This window comes from Asterias rubens, chromosome 3 (genome assembly GCF_902459465.1).
Source record: "Asterias rubens chromosome 3, eAstRub1.3, whole genome shotgun sequence".
NCBI lineage: Eukaryota > Metazoa > Echinodermata > Asteroidea > Forcipulatida > Asteriidae > Asterias > Asterias rubens.
Window position 1 is genome coordinate 694,952 of NC_047064.1, and position 17,799 is coordinate 712,750.

Sequence of the window (17,799 nt, forward strand, 5' to 3'; positions counted from 1 at the left end):
CCTTGACGACTACATATAAAAACTCAAAATTTTGATATAAGGATGGAATGATCACACATCATGAGAAAATAGTCAGGCTCCTGCTATACACTGAGGATCAGTACTTGTGGGTGAACAGGAAACCAGACAGGAATAAGACTGAGGCTAAACATGCTGGGCTGAAGATTTAACACTATCTGTCATAGCTTTTCTATTGAGCCTGTTCCACTCTATCCTACAGGCACCAATAGACCCTTCCCATGAAATATGTAAATTGCACATAGCGCATGCGCACTAACGTTTTGGTTGGCAAAATGAGGGAACATCGCGCTGTTTTGTACACGGCTAATGGGTGCGTGACGCAGACGCGATTGCGCGTCTGCTTAGTGCACAACTCTATGGTAATTGCCAACCAACAGAGTCTGTACGCATGCGTGAATGTAATTAGAATATTTCATGGGAAGGGTCCATTGAATAGAAAGGAATTGACGCTTGCGAAGCATGCAATTCCACACTTACGTCAAGTGTAATTTACAGGTTAGCAGGAGTTTATTCTGCTTGTGTGTGTATGTACTCCACGTTACTAGGCTTACGCAGCTAGCGCAGAAATTTGGCCCTTTCATAGTAAGCAAGAACAGAGATTGTAAGCGCAGAATTCGGCGGTCAGCACAGCCATGAAGTTAGGCCCTGAAGACGTCCAGCTTGAGGTACAAGACGGATTCCCCCCCCCTCCCTCACTCTTCTATCGAACCCCTCCTCCTCCTTTACGCCTTCCACTCTTCCTGCCTTCAAAGTTCTTCTCTAGATTCATAGAAACTTCTCTCTGTAGATTTGGGAGCGCTTCTTTAAGCTTTCCTCCTCCGCTGGTGATCCATGGATGTTTCATGACTTGCTTTGCCGTATAGCGTTTCCTTCGACTGACTACCAGAAGATGATCAATTAAATCTTTGGCACCTGTTGGAGAGACACAGTAATCATAAGTACCAAAACTTAACTCTAGATATCACATCGTCAGATTCTATTTAAATATAGAACTGACATTTAACAAATGTTACACCCTTCATTTTATTATTTATTGAGGGAATTAGGATTTGCAACATGATTACAAATGTTCGAAATTTTGTTTTTATTCAAATACGGATTTAAACCCTTCATTTTTAATTTTTATTATTTATATTATATGAAATTTGCCACAAATTTCTAGCCTTGGAAATCTAATGGAATGCTTAAGTTTTGTTGTAAATACTGTCCTTTGATTTAATTAATATATTTTTGTTTAATTAATTTTAAGAACTAACATTATTTAAAAGACAAATTTTTTTAATTGAAAAGTACAATTTCATGAACATCAAAGAACAGTTGAGCATGTTCAACCCAGAAATGCTCATTAAAAAAACCTGTTCTTTTCAGAACCAACACAACTCGTGGAGAGACATTTCCTGTGCATTGTGTTACCACAAACTCTGCCGTGAAAATTCCCCTTTTTATTTGTAGTTTGGTCCAGGGTTCACCCTCAACAAGTCAGTGACTTGTGAAGATGAGATTAACACATTCATTTCAGTTATTTAACTTATACATGTATCAGTACACATCCAGTAGGACTACTTTCCTTGGGGTAACGCCCATTCAGTCCAGCTGTCTTTGTTTAGCAGCATGGTCAAGAACAAAGACTTTCTAAACAATGACATTCCTAGTTCTTAGTTTTCCAGACCTGGCCAGTGAAAGCTAAGATAGGGTGAGTTGGCTTTTTGGGTGTGACCAGATAACATCATGTGTGTGGATGGCTGAAGGTTCAGCACATGCTGCAATGTACCATGGAGGAAGGAAATGCTACTAGGCTGGCCCAGAATCAGAGTAAGTTATTTTGTATACTTTGGAAAGTATTACTCAAGTTTTAAAGATACTTGTGTGATTTGCTTTTAAATTATAGTCTATACCATAATGGATTCTGCAGATATGTATCAATCTGCTACACCTTTTACTTTCAGCTGCCAATATTATTGTTGATATTAACCAAGGCATAGAAGTAAGCATTCACATGTAATAAGGTTCTCCCCAGAGTGTTAAACAAAAAATGGCATTCTGGATTTAAAATTGGCCGAAGCAAGCTGTCTTCAAACAAGGCCCTCAGAATGTATTTACTTGATGTTTATGTTTAGTTTAACAGGATTTCCGTGCAAATTTGAACATTTATTGTTTGTTTTTTTATTAAGAAAAACATTATCAGTAAGATTTCTGTATCCTGCCACCATTCTTTTACTAATTCGTGGCAGGGTACAGACATTTTTAGAAAAATCTGACAATGATGAAATGAACAGAAAGAATGTGCATGCACTGAACCATTGCACCAGTAAGAGGAGTACTTATATTGTGTGACATGTAGTGTGGGCTATGGGCTTCGTTTCTGTACAGTGCATTGTGTGTGCATGCTCATTGGAAATGCATTTATAGGTATCAGGGAAAAGATATTTTCTGCAGAGTAGAATTTCATTAAAGTACTTAGTGAAGGACAAAAATATAATGAAGCGCAACAAAGCAAATCCAACAATGATAAATAATTACAACTATTTAAAACAAAAAAATAATAAAATTTAATGTTTCCAAGTCACATAAAGTTCTTCAAAGCGCTGTACAATTAAAAATTCACACGTTATTAAGGAATACATATAAAAATCAGTTCAAACAAGAGACAAATAATTAAAAAAATAACAATTACAATTGAGTGATTCTTAGAAGGGTAGATTTTGATTGGTTACTTACTATCTGAGATATTATCCCAATACGGTGAGAGGTAAACAAACTCTCCTGATTGGATGATTTCAAATAACTCTTCTTGGTCTCGATCTAAACTTCGGAATGGTGGAAACCCACACAGTAAGATGTAACAAATGACACCAGTAGCCCACATGTCAACCTCTAGGCCGTAACCTGGAAAGGCAAAATCAAAATAATCTCATTCAGTCTCGATAGTATTAGTGGTTTTTACTCGACCAAATCAACACAACGAGGAACAAAGTACAATGAAAACTAAGTAAATTTGATAAAATAAAGTACGAGGAAAGATCCAAGAAAGTAAGCAATAAATAAACACTAGGGGGGCCCGAAATACAAGAAACCCATGGCACCTAGAGGACGTGTCTCCATTTAAACAGTAGCCCAGTTCCGAGACAAATCTCACAACTCTTTCTTTTCCATTTCAGGAACAATACTTCTTCCAAAAAAAATTCATAAATTGTCACTTTATAAATTTTAAAGACAATTTTGAGCTTAAGGAGGGAAAAAGGAGGTGAAATATTTACCTGTTTCTGCTAGTATTTCCGGAGCCACATAAGTTGGAGTTCCACAGACTGTAAAGATGGGTGATTTAACCTCCATAGCCAGACCAAAGTCAGCTAGCTTTAAAGTCACATCTCCTGAAGATGATTTGCTGATCTGGAAACAAAGAAACAAATCTCATAACCTTCACTATTCTCAAGCTATATTATAATTATATCTCATTCATTAAGGTTCTTTGTATAGATCGTTAGCCTTCCAGGCATCAAGCATGTCGACAGATCTGCACATTTTAAACTGCAAACAAAGAATGGAAATGGCCAACCACTTTACTTTGTACAGCTAGTGTTGTCCCTACTATTTATTAGACGAATTAGAGGACATAAGTTAACAACTGAAAGTGTCATGCGTGTAAATGAGACCAGTGTATTCACAGCTCAAAAACAGATTTTGTCTGAATAGTTTTTAAAAACCTGCCACTTTTGGCAGATTGAGTACTATTTATTTACTTGATTGATTAAGAAACGTGTGCAGTAAGAAACACAAAATTCATTGTAGTCTATCTATGACACAGAGATGTTTGGATTGATCAGTTATTTTGTATCTGAGGATGAAAGTCAGATAATCAGTTAAGACTGTAGTATTTTCTATAAAGACTTTAGTAACAAGAAAACAAACTGATAAATGTACCTGAATTTATTCACAATTATTAGCGATGATGCAAAATAAACAGATTTAGGAATAAGCAACAGCAATGAAAACAGGTAGTGATTTGAATGCAAGGCAAACGTAAACAAGCATCAGCAGTGAAAACCAAAATCACCCATGAAAATAAATTGTGTATGAACATTCAAATGAATTCTTCAATCCATCAATATTGATCAACAACGAGCAAGTTCAGATGGATATTTGATATTATACAATGCATGTAACCAGTGAACAAAACAAACATCAAACTCAGTGAGTGCTTCCTTACAGCTTATTTCCCATTTTTGTAAACAGCTAAAATGTTAATACATGTCCACGGTATTTCTGTTGCCCAATGATCAGGCAGAACATATTATTCGCTTGATCAAGGATAGCGAAGCTATGTCTGTTTGCAATGGATTTACTGACCTTGTAGATAACGTTGTTAGAAATGTTTGGATTGGCTGGAATCAATAATTAAAGCTTTTCAATTCAATCACAGGGATGTAGGAATGTAATATTAGCCAAGGAATGTTATTACTAAAGCTCTACTCATATTAAGGACCAATGCTTGCAAATTACTCATGGATTTCAAATATCTTGTCCCAACACAATTTTTCAGATGGGGGATAAATAATATAATAATAATAGTGGCTTCTTATACATTTGCCACACAGTGACATACATTTTTACCATACATTTTTTCCTGCAAGTTATGTGGATAACTAAAACTGTTTCCCTCAATCTTTTCTTCTTTTCTCAATCCATTAATTTTATAATGTACCCATTAATGTTTGTGAAATTTTTGAAATGTGTTAAAATATTTGAAGCAACACAAAGAGGATTTTCACACTAAATTTGAGGACTCACCTTTCGATTGGCAAACTAGCCAAGCAGAAGAATCAAGAAAAAATGGAATGAAATGAAGAGAGGAAATGACAAGATATTAATATGAAAATAAAATATGATGAATGAAGGGGAATTGTTAAATTCATGCATTTTCACGGCACACAAAGTAAAAACCTCTAATTAACCCCCACCCCTTGCAAAATGTCCTTCGTTTCTTTACAGTATGAAAATATTTCATAGAGATGCCCTTATTTAAAATTGTAAAGTTGTCAATAAAACTCCCACAGTAATATGCTTCATCATGTTAAGCAGGGGCAGATTTGATTGCTTCCAAGATTGGTTGCCATCTGCGACTCAACGCTCAAAATTTAACGCATGGATTAGTAAGATGTATAGTGTTGAATTTAGCTAAGTCGTAGAAGTGTTTTAAAAAACACAAATCGTGCCTCTTGAACAAGATGACACATACAGGCGTTGAACTTCACAATTTGCCTCTGGTAAGAGGCACTCCACATGTATTGGAACTGCGAAGGTCACCACTGCAATTGCTGTGGCTGCAGCGGGTTATTTCAAGGCCTGCACATATTACCGTTGACACGTTTATAGTAGCTACAATGAAAATCTTAAATCAAATAACAATTATTTTGATGAATGCACTGTTCATGCCAGCCATGCATGGTTTAACTTAAGCCTCCATCTCCAACACAAATTAAGTGTGGATGGGTTTTTGGATGCTTTACAAACTATGATTATTCTTCTTCCTCGTTACAGAAACAACTTTTGAATATTCACAATCATTTCAGTTTATCCTTCAACTTACCAGTAAGTTTTCTGGCTTCAGATCGCGATGCACGATATTAAGTCCATGAAGGTAAGCGAGGGCGCTAGCCATATCGCTAATGATAATTGCTGCATCTGCTTCAGTGAACTTTACACTTTCTGTAATGGCGTCAAACAGATCTCCTCCCTTGATGTACTCCATCACGAGGTAGATGTTTTCCTCTGTCTCATGCTCCTCAAAGAGCTTCGCGATGTTTGGATGTTTGATATTCTTCATGATCCCAATCTCGTTCTCAATCATATGTTCTTTACTTGTCAGTTTTGATTTGTCAACAATCTTCATCGCGAAAACCTGATCTGTGTTTTTCAATGTTGCCTCGTGGACATCGGCAAAATTACCGTCTCCTATTTTGGGGCCGATGGTGTACCTCTTGAGGATGGAGTCCTTGTCAACGATCTCCCGAGGATCGGAAGAAAAATTTGGTTTGTTCTCTTTGTCGTTTGATGAGTTGTCTTCATCAAGAATGTTAAGTTCACGTTTATCATAATTGATCTCATCACTTGGAATATCGTCAGAGTATGAATCTTGATTACCAAATAATTCTTTTTCATCTTCCAGTTCTGCTCTATCATCATATTCTAGTTCATCTTCTAATTCGGACAATCTCTTCCGGTCCTCTTCTTCTAACCTCTTCTCTTCTTCACGTCTTCTCTCAGTTTCTTCTTCTTCACGTTTTTTCTTTGCATCCTCCTCCTCCTTTCTCTTTCGTTCCTCTTCTTCTTTCTTCTTAAGTGATTCCTCTATAGCTTTGAGCTCTGCCTCTTTCTTAGCAATAGCCTTAAGACGTTCCTTCTCTGACTTTGTTTTCTTATCTGCTGCCAGTTGTTTTTCCAGATCTTCTTCTCGCTTCTTAAGTTCTTTTTCTTTCCGTCTTAATTCTTCCTCTTTCTTCAGGTTTGCTTCCTCCCTCTCCACCTCATCTTTACTCTTCTCCTCAACATCTTTATCCCCTCTTGGAGATTTTTCAATGTCTTTTATTTTTCTCTCTGATTTTTTCTGCGGACGAATGCTCAAGCTCTCGCTTCTTTCATCGTCTTCAAGACTGCTATCAGTCTTACTTTCTCTACCCTTAGTCCGTCTCCTATTACCCTTGGTATAAGGCATATTAGGAAAGCTATCCGCATAGACTTCAGCAACTTCATCTCGTGTTAGTGGATGTTTAGATGTTGATGCAATGAAAGCATCGTCAGGATTCCTGAAGAAATCAGCCACACCTTTAACTTCTTTCCCGCTTATCGTAAACAGCTTCCTAATCCTATGATTCTTATACTTAGGAAGTCCAAATGCATCGGAGATGTCTTGGACAAGCTGCTCGTAAGATTGAACGCTACGTTTGTTCAATAAGAGAGAAACTATTTGCGGAGGTTTTGCTCCTGCCTTAGCAATCTTACAGAGTTTTGGTTTGGATGGACTGTGATCAGAATAAAGCACCCCAGTAGACTTTGAGACTGGGTCCATCTCCCTGTGAGATAGCGGAGGTCTCCTGACACTAGAGAAAGAGAATGACACTGGTCCACTTCCACCCTTCTTGAGAGATCCTGGCCCTCCTACTGGGCTTCTTGCGTAGGCAGCTGCGTATTTGCCAGTACTTGGGTAAGAGTAGCTTAAATGTCCGTACAGATCACTCTGGAGCTGACTGTGTTTACCTGTACAAGATCAAATCAAAACAAGTCAGATCAAATCAGATGAAACCAAAAAGAATTGAAAGATATTTTAAAATTAAAGAATTCAGATCCAGGTTTATAAGAATTCAGATTCAGGTTTACAACTTCTCAAAGTATGAGCAGGAGTTTCAGGCCTAATACTCCACACAGAGGCATTGCAGGCGATTCCTACTTTGCCCTTTGTCATTACCTTGGTGCTCCTTGAACTGTTTCAATAGAAATTTACAATTTCCTCATAGAGTGTGTCCTTTAACAGGGTGACACCGCCTTGATGCCTTTGCCCTTTCAAAACACAGCATCAGGTCTGCAGCTGTGACACAATCGTTATAACTGTTTGTTTTTTGACACTTGAGTGTTAAGTACTGTTGCTTTTTACTTTGATGTTCTGTTTTATTTCAAAAAAAGAAAGATAAGCGCAACACTGAGCTATCCTAGACTATTTCATGGAAGTAACAACTAGTCGTTATCCTTTTGATTTTGTCATTATTTCAAAGGAACCTCATCAGCAGCAGCCACAAACATGTAAGTATTAGTAAACTTCGCAAGTTTCATAATCATTGCTAGGGGTACGGGACTTCAGTCAAGTGAGTTGTTTTATTGTAAGTTGGGCTCTTTCTGAATCAGCTGCTATGGCTACATCACCATGACAACATGCATTGAAGCATTGGTTGCCCTTAGTAACACCCATAGCAACTGCCACCATTTTTGATCCTGCCTGACCTGGATTGCCGCCAGCAAACTGGTGAATCTTAAGAGCCTTGATGAAGGTGAATGGGGGCTTTTAGATACGAGACAAGACCTATACTATTGTGTACCTATTCACTGCTACTATATTAATATACAGTTTGTATTCATATAATAATTTGTAACATTTTATGAATTCAACTTGACGTTGAGTCATGTTTACAGACCTATATAATAACTCAAATCTCTATTCTTGGAATGACCCTAAACATGGTGATCTACAAAGAGCTGTTTCTACCGATAGGATTTGTATTGATTGGGCAATAAAGGCGTTCCCTGTATAGGGTCAGCGGGTTGAGGATTCTAGACAGATAATCTGGTTATTGATTAGGGTGATTGTATACATTGGCATTCAGGTTGGTAGACAGTTGCGTATGCGTATTTATGTGTATAAACATCAGGTCATACTATTTTTGGTGAAAATTTATGTAGGGTACGTGAAAATCACAAATAAAAAAAGAAGAAATAAACTGCTCGATTTATTGTAGAAGTACGGCTTTCACTAGGGGCTGTTCTGGTGACTGGGTGGTTTTATTCATCTACATGTAGGGTTGATTTCACAAAGAACAAACATAATATTTGTTTTCTTTGAAAAAAGTAAGAACATTCTATTTAGTACAAGGGCCGACCTACATGTTAAGGTGGTATAGGCTATAGGCTTTAATATACTTATTTTCAAATCACAATCATTCTGGTTTTTCCAAAGGGCATAACAATCGGACCAGTTTAGGAGCAATATTTTGGACAATATGTGGAGAACCGAACCACTATATTTTAACTTACTGCGTCCACATTTTGCCTACATGCCACTTTCAGTTTCTGATCAAAGTAAAAAAAACAAATTGTTAAAAAACAAATTAACATTCCTTCATTTGCTATAAAATTGTACTGTCAGAACTGGTTCTACAGTACAATTTTTACAAATTTTCTCTAAAAATTCAAAATTGCATTTTAAAACTTAAATGCAAATTAAAATAAATTAAAATCCATTAATCAGAATGAAGGATTGTCAACACATGTATCCACAACACAACAGATTAAAACTAACTCTTTTGTTCCCGAACAAAAAGGCTGCATATTTAATTAAATGCCATATGTTTGCATTCAAGTGCTTACAGATTTGTTTTTGTCTACGTGGCAAGTTAAGAATTAATTACTTACAAGAACTGTGAATACTGTAAGTAGTAAAAGCACTGAGTGACATAAATGGTCTTTTGGGCTCCACTGACATTAATTCGATAGGGAACATTAATTTTGTAGATGTTTTCATAATTATGACCACAAAATGGCTCAAGTTATTTTCTTTTTAATGATCATCTTCAGTTTATCAACAGAATCGGGGCTTGAATTTGTTGAGAAAATCCACAAGACCACAGGCCTTGTAGCTCCAAATACATGTACTTACAGGACCAGATTTCTTGTTTTAAATAAGACCAGAATCAAAATGATCAAACAAAACTACATCTACACACTTTAATATACAAATTGTTTTGAGGGAAGATTGATCTTATTTGTCTATGGGCAAGAAGTAAAATTTTGATTATCATCAGAATAGAAAGATACTTGACAGACTCGAGGCATTATAAGTTTGAAAACATTATATGCACCTGTGCTTCTAACTTTTAAAATAAAAAAGTCTAGCAGCAGCATTAAATATGTACATGTAATGTTGCAATCAAGTTTAATAAATGGCATTTACTGATTAAATCAACAAGATGGTTTAGCCAGTGTACCGGTTTCCATGGTTACTGTTGATGACGTTTGTAAGTAACAATTTGTGCATTCTTTCATGAAGGATAGTCTTTTGTGATGAATTTAGCTTTTTTAAATTTTGGCTGAGTCACTCAATGACATGAAGCTCCGACATTGCATCCATTTTTCCAATTAATTTTGATGAGTAGATTTTATCAATCACATTAGAGCAGGAGTGTTGGTTTGTAAAGATTTTCTAAATCAAAACCTAATAAGAGAAACAGATTTATTTAATTTATATTACATGTAATTTGTTTCCAGCAGGACACTTGATTCTTATACCAAGGCAGTTTTCAAAGGGCACCTCGATTGGCAACCTAAAACTCTGCTGGTACATTTTGACAAGGGGCACCAAGGCAATTATGGTGTCAAGTGCCTCCATTGCTTACTGTGAACAATCATGCCCCCTATAATCTTTAGACTCCAAGAATATTCACAAAAAGTGAAAAGTCTGACAGCAGGAAAAGGGCATGAATTAAATTTCATCATTCATAATCTTCAACTTAAGAGAAAAATTTGACACATTTTGTTTTAAGTGTCTAATTACTTAACTCAAGAATACCTTGACGATTCAATGTATTAGAGCCTGAAGCCTAAATTAATATAAAACCAGAAAGTATCCTCATAGAAGAAGTTTCAGCCAGGATTTGGTAAAAAGGTGTCCAAATTTGATGGAAATTTACAAAATGTCCAAACTATTGACTTACAATACACTACATGGAAAGAGATGATAAACGAGGCATCCAAGTAAAACAGGGTGTCAAAAAGACACCCAGACATCGCTCTGGTTAATACTATGTTTGTAGTAGAAGACTAGTTCACAAGTAAATGGTTGGGTTTTCTAATCCCCAATCTCCAGTTGGATTATGTAAAGACACGATTTTGTTTTTGAACTAAACTCAAAGAATGGGGTGATGATTCAAATCTAAGTCAATCTATGACTAGCGGGATGCCGCGCAAAGCACAGCATCCTGCTAGTCCATATAAAACCAGGTATCCAAACAGAAGACTACAACAAGAAAATGGCAATGTCTTCTAACATAAACTCAGATCATTCGGAATGTCTTAAGACTTGGTTTAGTCTCCATCTCATCCCAAACCTTACCTGTACAACGACAACAACACTTCTGGGTCCTACCCCAGATATATTTCTTGAAATATAACGGCCCTTCATCTGAATCACCATGGCAACCAAACTCTCCAGGCATAATGAAGAGAGTCAACTCTCGTAATCAACAGAAGAGAGTATGACTTGTCTCAACAAAGACACAGCAGCGCTTTTAATCGATATCTCACTGACAAAGAGTCAATGAGGGGGAAACTGTTAAACAATGACAAGTCAGCGCCCCAATGATCATCGGATACTTAGCAACACATGCCACTTTCAAGAACTAATTACATAAATTAATTGCCACTGAGGGGTTCTTTATAGTAGCATCGAGGGTTAACAAATACTCTCAGCAATATCCAATCTAATCCCGCTGTATGAACATGTGACTAAACCTAACCAACCTGACTGGTTGGAGAACAGCAAAGATATCATGAAAGCGTTACAAGAATCCTAGTGCAACACGGAGTACACTGCAATATCCATGGGGGGCTCTTGAAATTCAAAGCAGAGGGGCATGAGGGGCCTTTGTGATTAGAATGCTAAGCCTCAATATTTGTACCTAGCTTGATTTTTTGTGTGAAGAATGACCACGTTTAGCAAGTTGACCTAATTTGCTTCATTCTCTAAATACATCGAACATTCTTTCAGCGTTGGTTTCTGTTGTCGAAGGTAACTTGATTGAGAACCTCTTAACCTTGTGCCGCTTAAATTCATAAACCGACATTTCTTTGCAGCAGAGATATTGAATTGAAAAGTATGTATATAGTTTCCTTTGTGTCATTCTGAACTACTGACAGGTGGACAGAGCAGGTGAGATCTAGGAGTCTTTGGTGGCATGTTTTCACAGGACAGAAAAAGCACCCCAAACAAATAAGAACAAAACCTTGCGCTTACCAGAATAAGGTTAACAGCCCAAATACATTTGTGTATGGTTTCGTACTAATGTTTGGCTGAGCAGAAGTTTTAGAAGCAGTGTTTTACTTTCAAACAACTTTAGGAAAGCATGCCCAGATAGGCCTACATGTATGTTGGTGGATGGGCAGCTACATGTAAAAGAGAGTTAAAATGTAAAATTAAAAGTAGGGCAATAGATTGGTCCAAAGATTATTAAAAACATGGTGAGAGGTACTGCCTCTGTTGATAGTTTTTAAAAACTACTTGATAAAGGATTCCGGTGGAAGTATTATAGGGTTTGGATAATTTGTCTCCCAAAACTTTAAATTTTAGAAATTACTTAGTTAAATGCAAGAATCATTTCTCAAATTTCTGAGGTTTGGTGTCCATTCGCATTCACCACCAGAGACGCAGATTGTACTCGCTGTAATGTGCCCAAACGTGGATAGACTCAATGTTCATGTGAAAATACCATGCAAGATTTTTACTGTTTTCTTAGCAAGATAGACTGTATTCTTTGTTCAACCATGGAGGTCCTCCATGGTTCAACCCCAAAACACTGTATTCATCTGGAACTTTCACAGGTGACTTTCTGTACAATTTTGCCAATAAATATAACCATTATGTTAACAAAAACAACAATGACCCAACTTTAAGTCTATTCCAATCAGTTCACATCAATAAAATACATTTAATTGATTTGTAACTGTTGCAACTTTGCTGCGCAGTAAGCACAGGAAAGTTATGCTCTCCAGAAAAAAAGGTGTGTTGACAGGTTTAAATTGTCAACTGTGTACATAGAAATTAAAGTCATACTGCCTAGTGCATCATGGACAATAAACCATTGAAACAACCATGGAGGTAGAAATAGATTTCTATTTCTACCTCCATGACACAACTAACCTGAACCCAAAACTTAACCACCCATACTGAGTAAGGTGTAAAAATCACACAGGTCTTTATAAATCATCGAGACATGAGGAATGTAATAAGAAGATCTCATTAATCTGATCAATAACCAGGATTGTTGGATAATAAATCACAGCCCTTTTAGCAGTAGTCCGTAAAATAGTATTGCAGTGAAAGAATAAAAGGTTGACAAATAACCCAATGCCTAGCTACTGCTGTATGGAGCATTTGTGTAGATACTGAGGGTTGTTTTGTTTGAACTGTTGCCCTTAAGTAATCAAAAGTTCAATAAGAATGGGTGCTAACCTTTGGCATAATCAGCTTGGTGTTGCCAACACAAACTCCCTAAATATACAATCTGTAAAGCAACCTACAGGTCAATCATACATGGCACCCAGTGTGTCCAAATGCTTCAGTTGATGTTCTCAAGCAAGGTGATTTATTTCAATTATACAATGCTACACATGGACTCGGGAGTATTGTTTAAAATGTATCAAGTAAAAGCCACAAGGGGAATGGACTGGGTAATTTTTTGGTTGAACAAAGAAAACTGGACTAGAGCAGGACATGAACTTGCAACCTCCCGATCAACATGCAAGCACTCTAATAATTGTGCTAGTTGGGGTGGTTTCCTTAATTTGTCAATATCCTGTACTGCAAATAGCCAGGAATCCCACCCAAGTTTATGATACAACCTGTGAAACTGCAGCAGGGGGATCACCTTTAAATGCATGTAGTATGAACAAATTTATCTTTAATTTGTCCCTATGATAACAGTTCTTAGATAGGACATGCAACATGAGAAGTTATTGATAAAATCAATAAGTAACAGGATTAGCTAAAACAAACATGGTTGATATGTTTCTGGACACTAGGGTATCAAAATAGATCTGCTGGCATTGAGGACAGTTTTGAGAGGGAATCTTAATGAAAAAAATATCTGTATGTGAAGCATTCTGTTCACCAGAATGTTTACATTCAGAAATGGTTTAAGTAAACACTTGTATACATTTTTTATGTATGAATATGGTATTGTCACATACAAACAATTGTCTGTAGCAAGTGTTTCGTAAATGTATCTGATTTCATTTTAACAGCTCGGTCTTTTTTCTTGTAACAAATTAATAATTAACACTTTTTAGAACATAATGAATAGGCCAAGATAAAAACAAATTGTTTTTGTTTTGTTGACATCTTCATTATGTGGGATGATGGAGGACTAAGGTGTGTACTAAATGACACAATTTTTGTTTCTATATAGCTGACCAATTGAAAACTAAAGTCAGTTAATCTGTTAGTTTCTTTAGTTAATCTGTTAGTTTCTTTAGTTAATTTGTTAGTTTCTTTAGTTAATCTGTTAGTTTCTTTGGCTATTATTTAGGCATGTAAATAGAAGTGATACATTTTTCTTTGGTCAACTTTGTCTTATATTTACTTCAAAGCCATAAGAAAAGCAATATTGGTGTGAACCAAAAAAAAATTGGTGTGAAACTATCAATTTAACATGGGAATTGTTGACATTACAAGAAAAAGACTGTCGATCTCACAATGCGCAGTGCCTCTACCCTTTTTTTGACATTTGTTTTGCTTGCACTTTGACTCCCAAAATTGTAAACAGGATAGTTAGTGATAACTGCACTTAGCATCATAAAATGGGTCAATTGTTTTTAGTCCACAATCTAAGTGACCAGTGAGTCTGTTTTCTACAGACAGAAAGTTTCTCAAAATTTGATATTTGGAACTATTATTTGCCCAGGGCTCAAGATGTTGGCTGTCGTTTGCTATAGTTGTTTTGGATTCGATTTTTCTGTTTTGTTTTGTTTTTTTGCCTATTATAGTTACTTGTTAAAACTTACAGTGTACTGCAGTTTTGCAATAGACCACCATTGATATTTTTAACCAAAGTTCTTGTCTGTGTTTTTTTTAACTTGCCCTATAAACAATTGTATCTTGGACTTGGACAACCACTAAAAGAGCTTTTCAACCCTACTAATAATTTTTTTTTAAATCCCACATTCTCTTTTCAAAGATTAACAAAGCATTAATCATAACCCAAGTTTTGCAATTTTGTCAACAACAAAAATGCTAAAATGGCAAACTTATCTTACCTCTGGTTCTTTTCCAAAATTGCAACTTCTTTCAAGAAGAAATCATTTTATTATCTCCTATTTTTTCTCACTTCACACGGTTCCATGAACCAAAGCTTCAAATCTACTTTTTATCACAAAATACTTACTTGCATGACCAGTTGCCCAACCAGGAGTTGACTTATTAGCACCGTAGTTCATCTTCTTAAATTTCTCAAAGGATGCACAAACGTACGATTCTCCGTCTTTCAAGTTCTCGATATCCGTGATAGATACACCAGTGTCTGGTTGATAAATCTTTCTCACTCCATAAGGGAGGGACATGTGTTTTGTTAACTCACTCAAGAGGGTTTCAAACGTCTGGAATCGATTTGGAGTTATCCGTAACCGTTTCCCCCGGAAGTAACGGTCGCCATTCCTGTAGAAGAGAAGCTGCCTTGGTCTGCGCAAGTCTTGATATTGCTCCTCTGTGATGTCTTTATGCTGTTGCGAGACACTGACATCCGAGTTGCGACTAGCCACCAGCATGGTGTTGTCCTCTTGAGCTTGAACAAGTTTCTTGCGAGCTCTTGCTGCTGGGGCTGGGGGGACATCTGAGTTGTTGAAGGGGTAGGCAAGAAGGGTGTCGTTGGCGTTGGTGTTCATACGTCTTGCTGAGTTTTTACGAACGCGTCCCATAATTTAATAACATCCTCTCCCAGTGTTGGGGTGTCATTTTGGTTGCAATTCAGTGTTATCTACAATTAAAAAAAATTAAAAAAATTCATTAAGCATTTTTTCAAACAAAATTTTAAAAGTTACCATTGTTGATGTGAAGACACTCCACTAACACGCTAACACTTATCCACTACTCTTAATAATTACTTCCATAAAAAAAAATCACATCAATTAGATTTTGTTTTAATAAACGAAAAGATCAAACAATTTAAAGCAATCGCACAAACAAGCAACATCGGTAAACAGTTTTGTCCAAAGGCCCGCACTTTGTTTATCAAAACTTATACATAAATAAACAAACCAGAGAAAATTTAGGTTCAATCGCAATCGTTCATCGGAGTCAGGAGAAAATAACGGGAAAACTCACTCTTGTTCTGCACATTTCGCCATGTCATGACATGTGTTTAAAATAAATCTGGTATTCTCGATATCGAGAATTTATAATTGTTGTAATGTTTTCTCAAAAAGTAAAGCATTTCATGGAATAATATTTTAAGGGAAGTCTGTCACCATAACTTCCGTAAACCCTTTAAAGTTATTTGTAAATCTGTGAACTTTTAATTTTTGTTCTGTTCAGAGAGTGTCCAATGGCTTTAAATCTTTCTTTTTTTAAGTAATTACTGATTTTTTTAAAATAGCAAATTAAAAAGTAATTTAAAAAAAAATTTGTTATTTTATTTATTTATTATTGTTTGTAGACCTAATAGTAATATATATATATTACTAGCCTAATTTATTTTATACATATTTTATTTTCAGCGTTGAAATTTCATCGTAAAAGTATTTATAAACAAAATACAGAAATTTGATATTGTTAAGTTATGGCCACAGGAAGTAATCTCCATGGAAAACGAACTTACGAACTACAGCCTTTGTCAGCAGAAAGTGAGCAAGCAACTTGATGCCAGTTCGTGGGCATTGTGGGCCCGTGGAGACGGCGAAAGAACAACGTCCACGGGTTGGCTTGTTCGTTCGGACCTCGGACATGTCGGAGGTAGAAATACCTCCATGCTCGGACTCTTTTCATCAACACTCCTCCCATTTATAATCACTTACAATTCTACAAATAAAATCATACATACCTCGATGTTTTATTGCGGCAAATGTCACATTTTTATCGAACTTCTCGTCACATTATTTCTAAATTTGACTGTCATTAATAATTTAAGAACACTTCGCGCAAGGAAAGGCTCAGCACTAAGTTGTGTATCCATGAAAATGTCCATCGCGATTACAAGCAGTCTGGTATCCACTAAGTATGCTATTACTCGCGCATGGGATGACCACGGAGCCTGACTAGATAAATCTGTCAATCAATTAATGACGTCATGGGTTTGCGGCTGTGGTAGTTGTTACCAAGTTACTGTGCTGGATGGTGTAAACAATAATAGTTGGGGATTTCTTTGGGCTTACGTGATCATCTATCTTCTGTTTATTCAAGCGTGACTTATCCATCACAGTTCGGTCGTGAAAAACTTTGAAAATATGGGGGTTTTCTTGATTTTTTTGTTGTAAAAACGAGTTCTACATAACTTGTCAAGTGTTTTAATCCCTAACATGTTATAAAAAGAGATCGGTTATTTTTGCGTTCATGCTCCAATTTGCAATCGGCTTTGTTCACAAGCCGCCGATGAATGCAACTGTATTATTATTAAAGGGTTTAGTGAAGCTACACGATATCCAGTGAGTTTATACACCTACATTACAGGAATATGAAAATGAAAATTCCATGCTAAGGTGTAATTAACAATCTTATCGATAAAAAAAAACTTATAGCTTTACAAAACAAATTGTGTTGTAGGCCTAAACGGCACAATTATATTTATAATTCGTCACAATTTTAAAACTACACAATTTTAGCTGACAAGCACAACAGATCAATATTATTTTTGGCCGGTTGCGTGAATAAAGGTTGTGCATTTACATAACAACTATTTCAACATTTAAAAATATAAAACAAAACAGCCCTTTCCACGTAAAAAAAAAGAAAACATTTTTTTTTCAAGTCTTCAATGATAGTTTTTTTCAACAAACTCTTCATATGAAACATTTTGTTGTTTTTTAATATGTATTCTTTGAACGCTGCAAAATAGCGGATCGGTCTCGTGTTCCACTTTTTTGGACGAAAACATAATAATTATGTAGATTACCTTTTTCGACTGCTTTAAAACATTTCTGTTATAGCAAAGAAAGTAGGACTTCAAATTTCCCCGGGCCCCGTAATACGCGCTTTGCCATATTTGATTTTAAATGTAAATTGATAATGAATGAATGAATGCGCCAGGGGAATGA

At 36.2% G+C, this 17,799-nt stretch overlaps 1 protein-coding gene across 2 annotated transcripts; it reads right to left on the minus strand.

Moving 5' to 3' along the window:
• Positions 1-380: 380 nt before the first annotated feature.
• LOC117288425 (serine/threonine-protein kinase DCLK1-like) lies at positions 381-16,706 on the minus strand. 2 transcript variants are annotated; one of them, XM_033769284.1, is made up of 7 exons: positions 16,590-16,706; positions 14,940-15,527; positions 5,609-7,275; positions 4,810-4,824; positions 3,279-3,411; positions 2,740-2,907; positions 381-933 (listed from the first exon to the last, which is right to left on the minus strand). In XM_033769284.1, the coding sequence occupies exons 2-7, from the start codon at positions 15,466-15,468 to the stop codon at positions 722-724; spliced, it is 2,724 nt and encodes a 907-aa protein (XP_033625175.1). In that variant the 5' UTR covers positions 15,469-15,527; positions 16,590-16,706; the 3' UTR covers positions 381-721. The 2 variants fall into 2 exon arrangements, with proteins under 2 accessions (XP_033625175.1, XP_033625176.1); XM_033769285.1 differs by lacking the exon at positions 4,810-4,824.
• Between the last annotated feature and the right edge of the window lie 1,093 nt (positions 16,707-17,799).